The sequence below is a fragment of the Saccoglossus kowalevskii genome, chromosome 19 (assembly GCF_978046115.1).
Source record: "Saccoglossus kowalevskii chromosome 19, keSacKowa6.1, whole genome shotgun sequence".
NCBI lineage: Eukaryota > Metazoa > Hemichordata > Enteropneusta > Harrimaniidae > Saccoglossus > Saccoglossus kowalevskii.
The window spans coordinates 1-14,629 of NC_140659.1; the positions used below are offsets into that span (position 1 = coordinate 1).

General features: G+C 34.7%; 2 protein-coding genes across 2 annotated transcripts; both read left to right on the forward strand.

Annotated features, from left to right (window-relative positions):
• The first annotated feature begins 9,869 nt into the window (after positions 1 to 9,869).
• Positions 9,870 to 10,754, forward strand: LOC146730219 (uncharacterized). The gene has a single exon (XM_085494040.1). The coding sequence runs from the start codon at positions 9,870 to 9,872 to the stop codon at positions 10,752 to 10,754; it is 885 nt and encodes a 294-aa protein (XP_085350166.1).
• A 215-nt stretch (positions 10,755 to 10,969) lies between these two features.
• On the forward strand, positions 10,970 to 14,241 carry LOC146730220 (uncharacterized). The gene is made up of 2 exons (XM_085494041.1): positions 10,970 to 12,766; positions 14,080 to 14,241. Exons 1-2 carry the CDS (start codon positions 10,970 to 10,972, stop codon positions 14,239 to 14,241), a joined length of 1,959 nt encoding a protein of 652 aa, XP_085350167.1.
• Positions 14,242 to 14,629: the final 388 nt, after the last annotated feature.

Below are 14,629 nucleotides of genomic sequence, written 5' to 3' on the forward strand. Positions count from 1 at the left end.
CAATTTTACTGTCAGTTTCAGTCTGCTCACTGGTTCCAAACCACTTGTGGTAGTGCACTGTGGGAGTATATGTTATGTGCCAAGTACTGGTACATCTGGTGTGGCATATAGTGATTGAAATGTTATGGATGTTTACAATTATGTTTCAGCAATGCACATCAAACGAATATGAGATATTTCAAGTTTGTTTGATGGTCCAAATATTTTCCCCATATTTTCAAGGTCAAGTAGAGGTCAAGTTGAAACTAACACTATGAATTATTCACTGATTATTGTTACATTTTCTTTTAATTATTTGCTTGAATCAAACAATATTTATTATTTATTTTGTCCAGGACGGTGTGACAGCATGTACACCAGAAGTTTGTAACTGTGATTCTGACTCTGTAAATTTGTATTGCTGTCCACATTGTGACTTCAAGGGTCAATGTTTACATCAGTCAAGTCCATTTGTCTATGATAGTGGTGATTCATGGGACTATCAGTGTCAGCGCTGTCAATGTATAGTAAGTTTCAAATTTAAAAATGCTAACTGTTATTCATATGTTATTGTGTGCAAATAAATGTAAAATCAAAAATAGTTTTTATGAGATATAGTTTTTATTTTTACTATCTGGAAATTGTCATCCATATCTGTACTTGTATATCTGGCTAAATTTGGCCATTCTCATTCAATCTGTTTATCTGTCTGGCTCTTCCCTCCTCCATCTGTCTATATTCATCCATCTAACGTCCATCAGACTGGCCATACTAAAATCCAACAGACTGGCCATACTGACATCCAGCAGACTGGCCATACTGACATCCAACAGACTGACCATACTAACGTCCAACAGACTGGCCATACTGACATCCAACAGACTGGCCATACTGACATCCAACAGACTGGCCATACTAACATCCGACAGACTGGCCATACTGACATCCAACAGACTGGCCATACTAACGTCCAACAGACTGGCCATACTGACATCCGACAGACTGGCCATACTGACATCCAACAGACTGGCCATACTAACGTCCAACAGACTGGCCATACTGACATCAAACAGACTGGCCATACTGACATCCAACAGTCTGGCCATACTGAAGTCCAACAGACTGGCCATACTGACATCCAACAGACTGGCCATACTGACATCCAACAGACTGGCCATACTGACATCCAACAGACTGGCCATACTGACATCCAACAGACTGGCCATACTGACATCCAACAGACTGACCATACTAACGTCCAACAGACTGGCCATACTGATGTCCAACAGACTGGCCATACTGACATCCAACAGACTGGCCATACTGACATCCAACAGACTGGCCATACTGACATCCAACAGACTGGCCATACTGACATCCAACAGACTGACCATACTAACGTCCAACAGACTGGCCATACTGACATCCAACAGACTGGTCATACTGACATCCAACAGACTGGCCATACTAACATCCGACAGACTGGCCATACTGACATCCAACAGACTGGCCATACTAACGTCCAACAGACTGGCCATACTGACATCCGACAGACTGGCCATACTGACATCCAACAGACTGGCCATACTAACGTCCAACAGACTGGCCATACTGACATCAAACAGACTGGCCATACTGACATCCAACAGTCTGGCCATACTGAAGTCCAACAGACTGGCCATACTGACATCCAACAGACTGGCCATACAGACATCCAACAGACTGGCCATACTGACATCCAACAGACTGGCCATACTGACATCCAACAGACTGGCCATACTGACATCCAACAGACTGGCCATACTGACATCCAACAGACTGACCATACTAACGTCCAACAGACTGGCCATACTGATGTCCAACAGACTGGCCATACTGACATCCAACAGACTGGCCATACTGACATCCAACAGACTGGCCATACTGACATCCAACAGACTGGCCATACTAATGTCCAACAGACTGACCATACTGACGTCCAACAGACTGGCCATACTGACATCCAACAGACTGGCCATACTGACATCCAACAGGCTGGCCATACTGACATCCAACAGACTGGCCATACTGACATCCAACAGACTGCCATACTGACATACAACAGACTGGCCATACTGACATCCAACAGACTGGCCATACTGACGTCCAACAGACTGGCCTTACTGACATCCAACAGACTGGCCATACTGACATCCAACAGACTGGCCATACTGACGTCCAACAGACTGGCCTTACTGACATCCAACAGACTGGCCATACTGACGTCCAACAGACTGGCCATACTAACGTACAACAGACTGGCCATACTGACGTCCGACAGACTGGCCATACTGACGTCCAACAGACTGGCCAAATACAGCTCGTTCTTCCCTTAAGCGGGACTGTAGAGATAGTAATAGCTACCTGCTTTCTAATGTCTGAAGAATCATATATAATTCAACCAGTCATTGTGTTCAAAGTGTGAATAACACACCATGCTTGTTTGTATATTAGATAATGCATTATATCTAAACGCATCCTATTATAAAGTTTTCATGTTTCAGTAATCACTTCATAGTTTTATACAATATAGCATATTGGGAATGTAGAACTCCATGTTACTCTATTTATATTTTAAAAACATATTTAATTTTAATAAAATTTTATTAATACTTGTTCATAGAATGGAAAAATTGAGTGCACAGAGAAACGCTGCCCGAAGTTAAACTGTGAAACTGCAGTTAGTACAGTTGGAGAGTGCTGTCCAATATGCTTAGAAGATATATGCAGTATAGCCTTTTCTGATGATATCATTAGAAGTGGTGATGACATCAGCATTAACTGTGTACAAAATGGTATTTAGTATTATCAAGGTGAAAGGTGGGAGATGAATGATGATTCCTGTTCAGAGTGTATTTGTTGGGTAAGTATCTCATTTCTGGTGACATCATTGAATGTGGTGAAGACATCAGCATAAAATGTGTACAAAATGGTTTGATATTGACCAGTGCAGTGCACACTTAAAAAGTTTGATTGCATGAAAAAAAATGGGCAAGGTTATTAGCATATTCAAAAAGGCAATTAAACACATATTACAATCTGAGATGAGAAAGACACTAGAAACATTGCGACAAACATTGAACATTTCTTTTTAGAAATGCACCTTTGGAATTTTGCATCTCAAATCGTGATCTAAAATAAAATTGCCAATTTCTTTATTTTTGGCTTAGTTCAATATTGTACAGCACACCTGATCTTGTTAATATGTAAACACTTTAGGCCAGGAGAAAAAAAATCTCTGTTTCTCCTTTCATGGAAATTTTAAAATGAGCTAAAATGGGTGGGGGAATTTGAAACAAGTGCATTTTGGAATGCGCGCGGAAACGAGAAACAGAGATATTCTTTTCTCAGCCTTACCATCACTAGATTTCTTTCTGAAAACCAAAGCAGACTGCTACTATGTATGTTACATGTACTCTATATGTCTTGTAATTTCAGAAAGGCTGAGTGTCCTGCTCATTCAAGTCATTATGCTGAATCTTGGGAGGGTTTTCATGGAAACAGTGAAAGAAGAAATCGTTTTATTTACTAAATATGATTAATTTATGTACAAGACTGATTTTCGTATTGTATAAATATTGTATCAGTGTTATTCTTATTTTGTAAAAAACAAAACATTCTTTGTATATGTATATATATATATATATATATATAGAAGATAATAGTCATTTACATTTTGCTGCGATATAGGAACTGTTTTTCTAGATTGCAGTGTCAGATTGTACACAGTAGAACCCCTTTTCTTGTCAACTCCAAATTATTAGAACACCCTTAAATTGAAATTTCTCATACCTGTAACTGTAGAAATGTGAACATTTTGTGTTTCAAAACTGATTCACAAGATGTAGGAGATTTATAACTCATCAGCTCTCTGAACTTAAAGCGCAGATCAACGAGTACGAACAGGGACGTTACCAAGTTTTAATTAAGTAATTTTCATGTTATTGGAAGATATCAAAGGAGTCGTTGGCGGTAATCAGTGCAAGTCGCGCCCAGGTCAAACCTCATATCACCTTGTGATTTCCATTTGAAGAGTGCATTGGATTGTGGGAAAATCAATGTTTATCAACATCAACGACTACCGCGCTTTAAGGTATAAGCCTACTCATAAATGCAATTACCCAGAATTTTCCAATAAATTATACTCCCGGGCAACACAAGATATTTTACTTTAAAAAAGAGTTTTTGCCATTTTGTCAGTATTATAAGCTTCTACTACAGGTTTCTATGGCATATTATGTCATATCTCAAGGCATGTGACTGAAAAAATCATTTATTTTGAATGATCAGACAATTTTTATACTGCATTATTTGAAAAATCTGGGTTTTAAAAAGTGTCAAAAAATGCAATTTTCTCAAAATACATCTTTGTAACATGCACCATGAGTTAATAGCCCAATGATTTCACATAATAGACTAATGAACATTGACCAACTTTCCCAAAATTTATGAGCAGGTTTCTACTTTAAGGTGTCGCAGTTTTAAAGCAATTTCCTATTTATATACCAAAGATCACTGTCAAAGTATATTAATGTAGTATATATTACAGTCATTTCTAAAATGTAAATTCAGGAATTATGTATGCGATTATTTGTTACAAAAACTTCTCATGGTAGTAGGGTATGTTTTATAGATCTCTTCTGTCTATAAACAAAATTGAGAGCTAACATTCCATAGTTGTATTGGTTGACAGTATTTGACTGCAAAGATGGAGGTAGTGATAGTTTTTTATTGATTTTTTATATTTTATTACAAAAAAATGCTGTTGTTCACAGCATGCAGCTATTATATTGGGTTCTATTGTTTTTAATATTGTTAACCTTTTCACCACTGGTTCTCTCTTTTCATCACAAAATAGTCCCATTTATAGTCTGCACTCTTCTTCAAAAGATTTGGACAAAAATAGCCCAAATTCTTTTGAGTAAAAACTGAAAACTTACTAAAATTTTGTCTGTTGGCTCTAAAATTAAGGTTCGTTTTCAAAAATATTGAAGAAGATATAAAAAAAAAGGTGCAGACAAATTTGGGCGTAAAAGTCTGGTGGTGAAAAGGTTAATAGTTTTGTTTTACATTTGTCTGCAGTCTGAATTGATGAATAGTAATGTATTAAAGGGTTATTTTGGTGCATTTGATGGATAAAAAAAAGTTGTATTTGTTATATCCCGATAACATTTAACTGCTAAAAAGAGTTTCATTAGTTTACCAATCAATTGCTAAAGAGTTGTATTGGTTGTCAACATCATTTAAAAATGTTTATTTGATGTAGGTTCTTTGTAGTTTTTTCCACTGTCTAAATTCTTACACTGGTTTCTATGGTGAGATTATTTATTTATATCTCAAAGTTTTCTTGGGGGCATGAGATAAAAAAGTTGTATATTATTATTGATATATGGAATTTAACATTGTGAAATCTTTTCAAAAATGTACATACTCGTATACAATGGGAAGTTATCTTCCATAATGCAATGTATATATATTCACAGTAAAATGCTCAGTTGTGCAAAACTTTAATTTGGCTTTGAATATTGTTGTTAAGAATATTGAAAATACTAGTGTTAGCTAAGGACCCTTTTTACTTTTGGTGTCACATTGAAAAATTAAAACTTATTTTCAGCTGATTATATATTAGCTTATTATTGCTGAAATCATTGACTTGGAATTAGTTATTTTTGTTTTGAATATTCAGTGTTAGGGGCACAAATATAACATGTGTTTCTGTTTTATTTTATGATAATATCTGTTCTTTGCTCAGGTTGGTTTTATTCAATGTGTATGTTAATTTATTCTGTCACTGGTTTGTTTATGTACATGTAGGAATATTTTTTTCGAAGAAACAATTTTAGTTTTTATTGACAGTAGACTGAACATTGATAAATGCCCCAGAGATGGGAAATGGGACATACTGCTATGAGAGAATTGTTGCTTGGAATGACACGTTCTGGTATAACATGGCACTTAACCAAACATTGCACAGTTCATCATTAGATATTTTTTCATAAATATTGGATTTGAAAGTATTAGTTTCAGCACTGCTGTACTAAACGCAATTTCTATATTTGCACTTCATGCTAAATAATTTTTGAATAACTATGTTAACCTTTTCACCGCCAGACTTCCTCACCCAAAATTTTTCTGCACTTTTTTCTCATATTCTTCAATGTTTCTAGAAACGAACCCTAATTTAATTAGTTTGAGTCAAGTTTCAGTTTTTACTCAAAAAAATTGGTTATTTTTGCTTCATTCTTCTGAAGGAAAGTGTAGGCTATAAACGGGCTACTGTAAAATGACTAATTTTCACTGGGTTTAAATTTCGCTGATTTAGCATTTCAGGCATATTCAGTGGGTTTTAAATTCATGGTTTTATCATTTAGATAATGTGTTCTGTGCTAAATTTTACATATTCACTGGGTTTTAATATAGTGCATTTTCCAGTCAGGGAAATAAGCAAAATTAAAACCCAGTGAATAATTAACCCTTTTACAGTATTTTGTGAATTTGTAATGAAAGAGGGAACTTGTGGGTTTATGTCATTACGATACAGAAAATTAAACACACAAAAATGTGGGTCACCGAACAAATTTTCAAAATGCAATAGTTCAAAATGTCATTTGTTTCTACTGTGAGATAATAATATCTCAAAAAAGGCTTAAATCTTAATTATTGGAACATTTCAAAAATTTGACATCCATGCACATGATGGTTTTCATTATACTGGGTTTTTAATAGGAAGTTTTCTCCCACAATGCATTGCATGAATGTGTCGTAACATGCTAACAAGTAGTGCTATATTTGAATTGGACCATACAGTCAGTTTTAGATATTGCTTTTCATTTTGATCAAAAGATTTGTAAATTTTTACCATCATTCGTTGTGAGAAGCAAACTGTACAAAACTATTTTGTGGATGGAACCAAAATTTGACAATGGCGCCACTGGTTTATCATCACCTAATATATTCCACTACATTACAATAACAGATTGTTTGATTTCATTTCATTTACCACAAGTGAATCCTCAACCAGTTTATTCACCACATATCTGTCTGCCTGTCAACTTCACAATTATTTTTCTCTGTTTTTTTTCTGTTCTTTGACAATTTTGTCCAATGCCCAAATTTATTCTTATAGCATATACTTGACAGGCACTTTCAAATACCCTTCCTTCAACTATTAAAAAAAATGTTGAAACAAATGAAATGGTATACAGAATGAGAAAAAAATGTCCTTCTATTCAATAGTGGCATTACTTGTGATTTCAAATATTCTAGAACTTTTAACTTGAAAGCATAGTGTAGTGTTGTGAACAACCATGTTATACTATGTATATGTTTGTTTTGTCTATTTATAAGCATAGTGTAGTGTTGTGAACAACCATGTTATACTATGTATATGTTTGTTTTGTCTATTTATAAGCACAGTGTAGTGTTGTGAACAACCATGTTATACTATGTATATGTTTGTTTTGTCTATTTATAAGCATAGTGTAGTGTTGTGAACAACCATGTTATACTATGTATATGTTTGTTTTGTCTATTTATAAGCACAGTGTAGTGTTGTGAACAACCATGTTATACTATGTATATGTTTGTTTTGTCTATTTATAAGCATAGTGTAGTGTTGTGAACAACCATGTTATACTATGTATATGTTTGTTTTGTCTATTTATAAGCATAGTGTAGTGTTGTGAACAACCATGTTATACTATGTATATGTTTGTTTTGTCTATTTATAAGCATAGTGTAGTGTTGTGAACAACCATGTTATACTATGTATATGTTTGTTTTGTCTATTTATAAGCATAGTGTAGTGTTGTGAACAACCATGTTATACTATGTATGTTTGTTTTGTCTATTTATAAGCATAGTGTAGTGTTGTGAACAACCATGTTATACTATGTATATGTTTGTTTTGTCTATTTATAAGCATAGTGTAGTGTTGTGAACAACCATGTTATACTATGTATATGTTTGTTTTGTCTATTTATAAGCATAGTGTAGTGTTGTGAACAACCATGTTATACTATGTATATGTTTGTTTTGTCTATTTATAAGCATAGTGTAGTGTTGTGAACAACCATGTTATACTATGTATATGTTTGTTTTGTCTATTTATAAGCATAGTGTAGTGTTGTGAACAACCATGTTATACTATGTATATGTTTGTTTTGTCTATTTATAAGCATAGTGTAGTGTTGTGAACAACCATGTTATACTATGTATATGTTTGTTTTGTCTATTTATAAGCATAGTGTAGTGTTGTGAACAACCATGTTATACTATGTATATGTTTGTTTTGTCTATTTATAAGCACAGTGTAGTGTTGTGAACAACCATGTTACACTTTGTATATGTTTGTTTTGTCTATTTATAAGTTTGTTTATTGATTGATTGAAATAAGTGTCACAGTAGTTGAGAAGAACACAGGGTTAGCAAGTGTTGTTACTGATGCTACAGGTGCTCGGTATGTTTCTCTGATAATAAAAGAAATATACAATAGGGATCGAGAGATCGCCTGGCCCTGTAACCATTATAGTATACTGATGCTACAGTTTTTATTTGCAAATCTGTTCTTTATAAACAAGTTGTTTATCATGTTCCAAGAATAATTACCCCTGAATAAACTTTCTTTTAACCTAAACTGTATTCCAAATCTGTTCTTTATAAACAAGTTGTTTATCATGTTCCAAGAATAATTACCCCTGAATAAACTTTCTTTTAACCTAAACTGTATTCCAAATCAGTTCTTTATAAACAAGTTGTTTATCATGTTCCAAGAATAATTACTCCTGAATAAACTTTCTTTTAACCTAAACTGTATACCAAATCTGTTCTTTATAAACAAGTTGTTTATCATGTTACAAAAATAATTACCCCTGAATAAACTTTCTTTTAACCTAAACTGTATTCCAAATCAGTGATTTTATTGAGCTACTTATTTTTCTTCATACTCCATTTATTGTACTATGACCTGTTTATTTGTTATATTTTGTATAGAACGATTGTGACATTAAGCATTTGTGTATTGTGCAAAAAATAGACCTTGAGATTAAGTTGGCTTTTGTTTATTTTATTACCTCACCCCCCATTCTGACTATAATCGGCCTGGAACAAATACTAGTAAGTTTCCATTCTATGGCTAATCAGTGTACAGGCTGCTACACATCTGACAAGAGATTCACTTATTAAAACATACATGTTTCACTGTTACTAGGTTGAAATCCCGTGCATTTTCGTCAATTCACAACTAAATAGGGGGACAAGGGTTATTTTCGTTCGACGTATTTACAGTATTTTTTTGTTCGTACAACGTAAATTGAAAAAATAAATTCCGTAATTCTGTAATCACAGGCTAAACGTAGAACGTAATCAATCAAATATTTTTTTCGTACACTGTAAAAATGTGTCATTTTTCTCGGTACATACAAGAATTTACATCCAAATAAAAAACGTCGTAAAGAATAATCAAGGGAAATTTCATTTTCGAAACTGTAAAACGACTAGATGACACAATTCACTGCAAAATTCAATTTTCACTGTAAACTGTAAAAACGTCTTTTTTTCCTTGTAAATTGTAAAAAGCCATTTTTATTTCCCGTAAAACTGTACCAGCTACCCTTGCCCCCCCCCCTCTAAATAGCGAGTGTAGAACTACTACTACTGTTTATTGGTGACCCGTTCGCTCATGATTGGTTCGTCGGTTAGCAATGGGCTTACCATTGAGCTTTTACCTCTGCCTTGCACTTTCTCCCTCTGTTCTCTGCTCCACAGGCAGCAATTGCACTTCCTAGTGCTCTTGAGATTTTCACGGGAAAACTACCTCAAATTCGTTATACTATATCATTATCCACTAAAGAATGAAGTGCGACGACTGTAATATAAAACGGGGAGTGCATTTGTGCCAAGGAGATTTGCAATTGTGTGAAAAATGCAAAAAGAAGCGTTTCCAGCACGATGGTCACTCGGCAATGACAGGCACGGTGGTGAATACCACTGCAACAGATGATGGTAACAACAGTGAAGCCAATATACTAACAATTCTACAGGAAATACGTGGAATTAATGAAAAGTTGGAGAAAATGGGTGCATTGGAGGCAAAACTTGAAAAGGTAGAAACATCTATGCAATTTATTAACGCTTTGTTTGAAGAAAACAGAAAGAAATTAGAGGAGGTGCAGGCTGCTAACCAAATACTTGTGGAAGAGAACAGAGTCCTGAAATACAGAGTCTCGGATTTAGAATGTAATCATAACGAATTAGATCAGTATATAAGAAGAGAAAACCTTGTCATTAGCGGTGTGCCACAAACAGAAAATGAAAATACAGATGCAATAGCTCTGAAAATCGCTCAGATCGGGGACAAAAACATCACCATGTCGGACATAGATGTCTCGCATCGTATCGGAAAACGAAAGCCGTCGGTTGGTCAGCGTTACAATCCCCCCTCTCAAATTATTGTCAGGTTCACAAGTAGAAGAGCTCGCGATGCTGTGTACAAGGCCCGCAAAAACCTGTCAACCGTTAAAACATCGAGTCTCGGTTACGAAGTTACAAATGATATATATATAAATGAGAACTTAACGCCTATTGGGAAAGCTTTATTTACTAAGGTAAACATCAAAAGGAAACAGTGTGGCTGGAAATTTCTATGGACACATTATGGCAAAATTTTAACAAAGAAAGACGAGAATTCACCAGTTGTCTGCATTCCAAACGAAGACAGTCTTTGCAAAATATGTTAATGTGACTGTTTGCAGCGTGAAAAGCTGAATTATTCATGGATCATGACGTAACAGACTCATTGCTATCCAGTAATTACAACTGTGAATCTTATTCAATCGAGCAATTTAACAACAGTGAGTCATTGTCAGTAAATTCCTTTTCTGCCTTACATTTGAATGTTAGATTCATTAGTGCACATTTTGACGACCTTTCAACTCTTTTACACCTTCTGAAAATGAAATTTTCAGTCATTGGTCTCAGTGAGACGTGGTTGCACAGTAATTCTGACACCTCAATTTATAATCTGCCATCTTACAATTTTATTTCAAATTGCCGCACATCTACTTCAGGAGGTGGTGTTGGTCTCTATATACACGAATCGTTGCCTTATACTGTTATTGACTCAGTTATTCTAAGTCATTGTGAGTGTTTATTTGTTGAAACTACATTGGACAACAAACAAGTTATAATAAGTGTAATTTACCGTAAGTCCAATACCTCTGTGCAAGATTTCCTTGATAGTTTTGAGCATTGTCTTGAAACTTTTTGTGCCAATAAAAAATGTATTTTTCTTGGCGATGTCAACATTGATGTTGCTAGCAGCAATAATGCGCATGCTGCCTATGACACAGTTCTCAATGCCAATAATTTTCAACAAATTATACACTCTCCAACTAGAGTAATCGAATCAACATCTACAACAATAGATCACTGTCTTATGAATTTTTTTGATTATTTTATTGAAGCCGGTACCCTAGAGGCGGATCTTAGTGATCATTTTCCAATTTTTGCTGTTTTTAAACATTTACGTCATAGATTTAACACAAATCCAACAAATAGTTACAAACATGACTTTTCTTTGTTTAATCCTGAATCATTCAAAGCGGATGTTGCAATAACGTCATGGATATCAATTTATGAAATATCAGATCCAAATTTGGCCTACGACGCCTTTTACAAACTGTTTAACAACGTTGTCGCTAAACATGTCCCAAGGATTAAAACTCGTTTTTCGTCCAAATCACTCAAAAAGCCCTGGATTACTAAGGGACTGCTTGTCTCTATTAAAAATAAACACAAACTATTTTCTAAAACAAAACGACATTCTGTCAGCTCAATAGTACATAATCAGTATAAAAAGTACCGTAATATTCTCTGTAAACTGTTGAAAGCTGCCAAAAAGTCGTATTTTCGTGACAGATTTTGCACCTCCGCTGGCAATAATAATAAAACATGGCAGGCCATTAATGAAATAATGAATGGAAACATGTGCAAAGCTGGAACCCCTCAAAAATTAAAATCAACCACCAAACCAGATGAATTTGTTACAAACAGTAAGGATATTGCACATTTGTTCAATTCTTACTTTGTTAACATTGGCCCAAAGCTTGCTTCGGAGATTACCTGTAACACCAATTTTAATGACTACCTTGGCAACAGACAATCAGAGTCATTTTTCTTTCGCCCTGTCTGTGCACACGATGTCTTAAATGAAATTGACAAATTTGACATTCGTAAATCCGTTGGTTATGACGGTATTCACCCAAAACTTGTGAAAGTGGCTGCTGAATATATTGCCGAACCAATCGCCTATATTATAAATTGTTCCTTGTCGAAAGGTGTATTCCCTGACAAACTGAAAAAAGCACGGGTGACTCCCATTTTCAAGAAAGGGTGTGCTTATGAAGTTGGAAACTACAGGCCGATTTCCGTTTTACCTGTCTTCAGCAAACTATTCGAATCATTCGCCAATAAACAGTTGTGTGCCTTTATGGACAAATTTAAAATTCTTTCAGAAAATCAGTACGGGTTCCGAAAGCAATATAGCACTAAACTCGCCTTAGCTGATCTCACAGCTGAAATCTCAAAAAGAATTGATGAAGGTTTTGTCACACTTGGTGCTTTTATAGATTTGAGAAAAGCTTTCGATACCATTGATCACAGTATTTTGCTAGCTAAACTGCAACAATATGGGATTAGAGGGTCAACTTTGAACTGGTTTAAAACTTTTTTGGACGGTCGGCAACAATATGTCAGTACTAAAAACAATGATTCTGACTGTGAAACTATTTCCACAGGGGTACCACAAGGGTCAATCCTAGGCCCTCTTCTTTTTTTAGTTTATATTAATGACATTTCTCGATCATCCCCCCTTTTTTCATTCAGACTATTTGCTTATGACACCAGTCTATTTTATTCCGTAAAAGACCGTTCTGTAAACCTTCACACACTTAATATTGAATTAAATAAAGTTGCTACCTGGTGTAAATCAAATAAATTAACTATAAACATTGACAAAACAAATTTCATGATTTTTCAGACAGCTCAAAGAAAAACAACTATTGAGGGCGTATTATCAATTGATGATTTGTCATTAAGAATGGTGTCGTCAGCTGTTTATTTAGGTGTCACGCTTGACTCAACACTTTGTTGGAGACCCCATATCGATAACATTGTTAAAAAAATCAGTAAAACAATTGGGATAATCTCATACTTGAGGCATTATTTACCAAAATCCATTATGATATTACTTTACAACTCGTTGATTCTCCCACACATTGCTTATTGTATAGAAATATGGGGACACACTTTTAGCACATATATTGATCCAATTTTTAAATTACAAAAAATGTTTGTCAGATTAATTTCTTTCTCTCATTTTCGAGCAAGTACCACACCACTTTTCCTGCAACTTGGCATTCTTGATGTGTATAAATTATGTAAGTACAATACATGTTTATTTGCATACGATTTGAAAAATGGCCGCCATGCACACTCTCTGGATCATTACGCCTTATCAATATCACATCCATACCATACACGATCAGTAACCTCTGAGAAACTTGCCACACCACAAATTAATTTAAGTTCAACTAAGAAAAGTCTGACATTTTCTCTTGTAAAACATTGGAATGAGCTCCCAACTTCGTTAAAAACATCAACTTTACGAAACTCGTTCAAAACGGCTTTAAAAAATATCGTTTAACTAATGTATAAATACTTGCATTATTGTAGTATATGTATTAGTATTGTCTATTTTTGTTTTCTTCATTATTATTGATTATGAGAGTTTGTAGTCTCTTTACTTACTTAATTATGTATTTATTTATTTATTTTTAACTTAACAATATAATTTTTGTGTGTATCACTATTCACAACAACGTATATTTTAACAGTTGAGTATGGTTTTGGGGCCAGGGACTAGATTAGTTCTGCTAGAACTACCTCTCTGGTCCCCACCAGGAATAATATATATATTATTATTATTCATTCAGATAAAGTTCCCTGTACAATTGTCTCTTTTTTTCTGGTGGAATAAATCTATTCTATTCTATTCTATTCTAGTCGGATCACATAGTAACAATGAATATCATTGTTAGGACAGAAAGAGTGTTTCGCATTTGGGGACTAATGCCACCAGGAAAACTGAACATTGTACACGAGCAATTTACTGAGTGGACACCCGGGAGTGGTCACAAGGCTGATTTTGAGCAGTGCACTTGGTGAACATGTGGAGTGATCAGGATAAATCTATCTATTTGAGTTGTGTTACCCGTAAACATGGGTCGTGTCACACTTAAATTCATGCAATACTCTCTTCCAAACTTAATTATGGGAATTCACATTTATTTGGACAGAAAATAACATTTTACTACTTCAAATAACCCAAACCACGGTTCCTAGAATCATCACATGTACTAGAAAATCTGAGCATATTTTCCCAGCTTTACAAAAACTCATCACAGTATTGAGTACAAATTTATTCTGCTTGTACGGCCTTGTTCCAAACTACTTCTGTGTCCTTTATTTATATATACTCCTGCGTTTCGTTCTTCGTTCTTTCAATATAAATTGAAAACATGGGAACATGCTTTTTCAACTTTGGAACACCCTT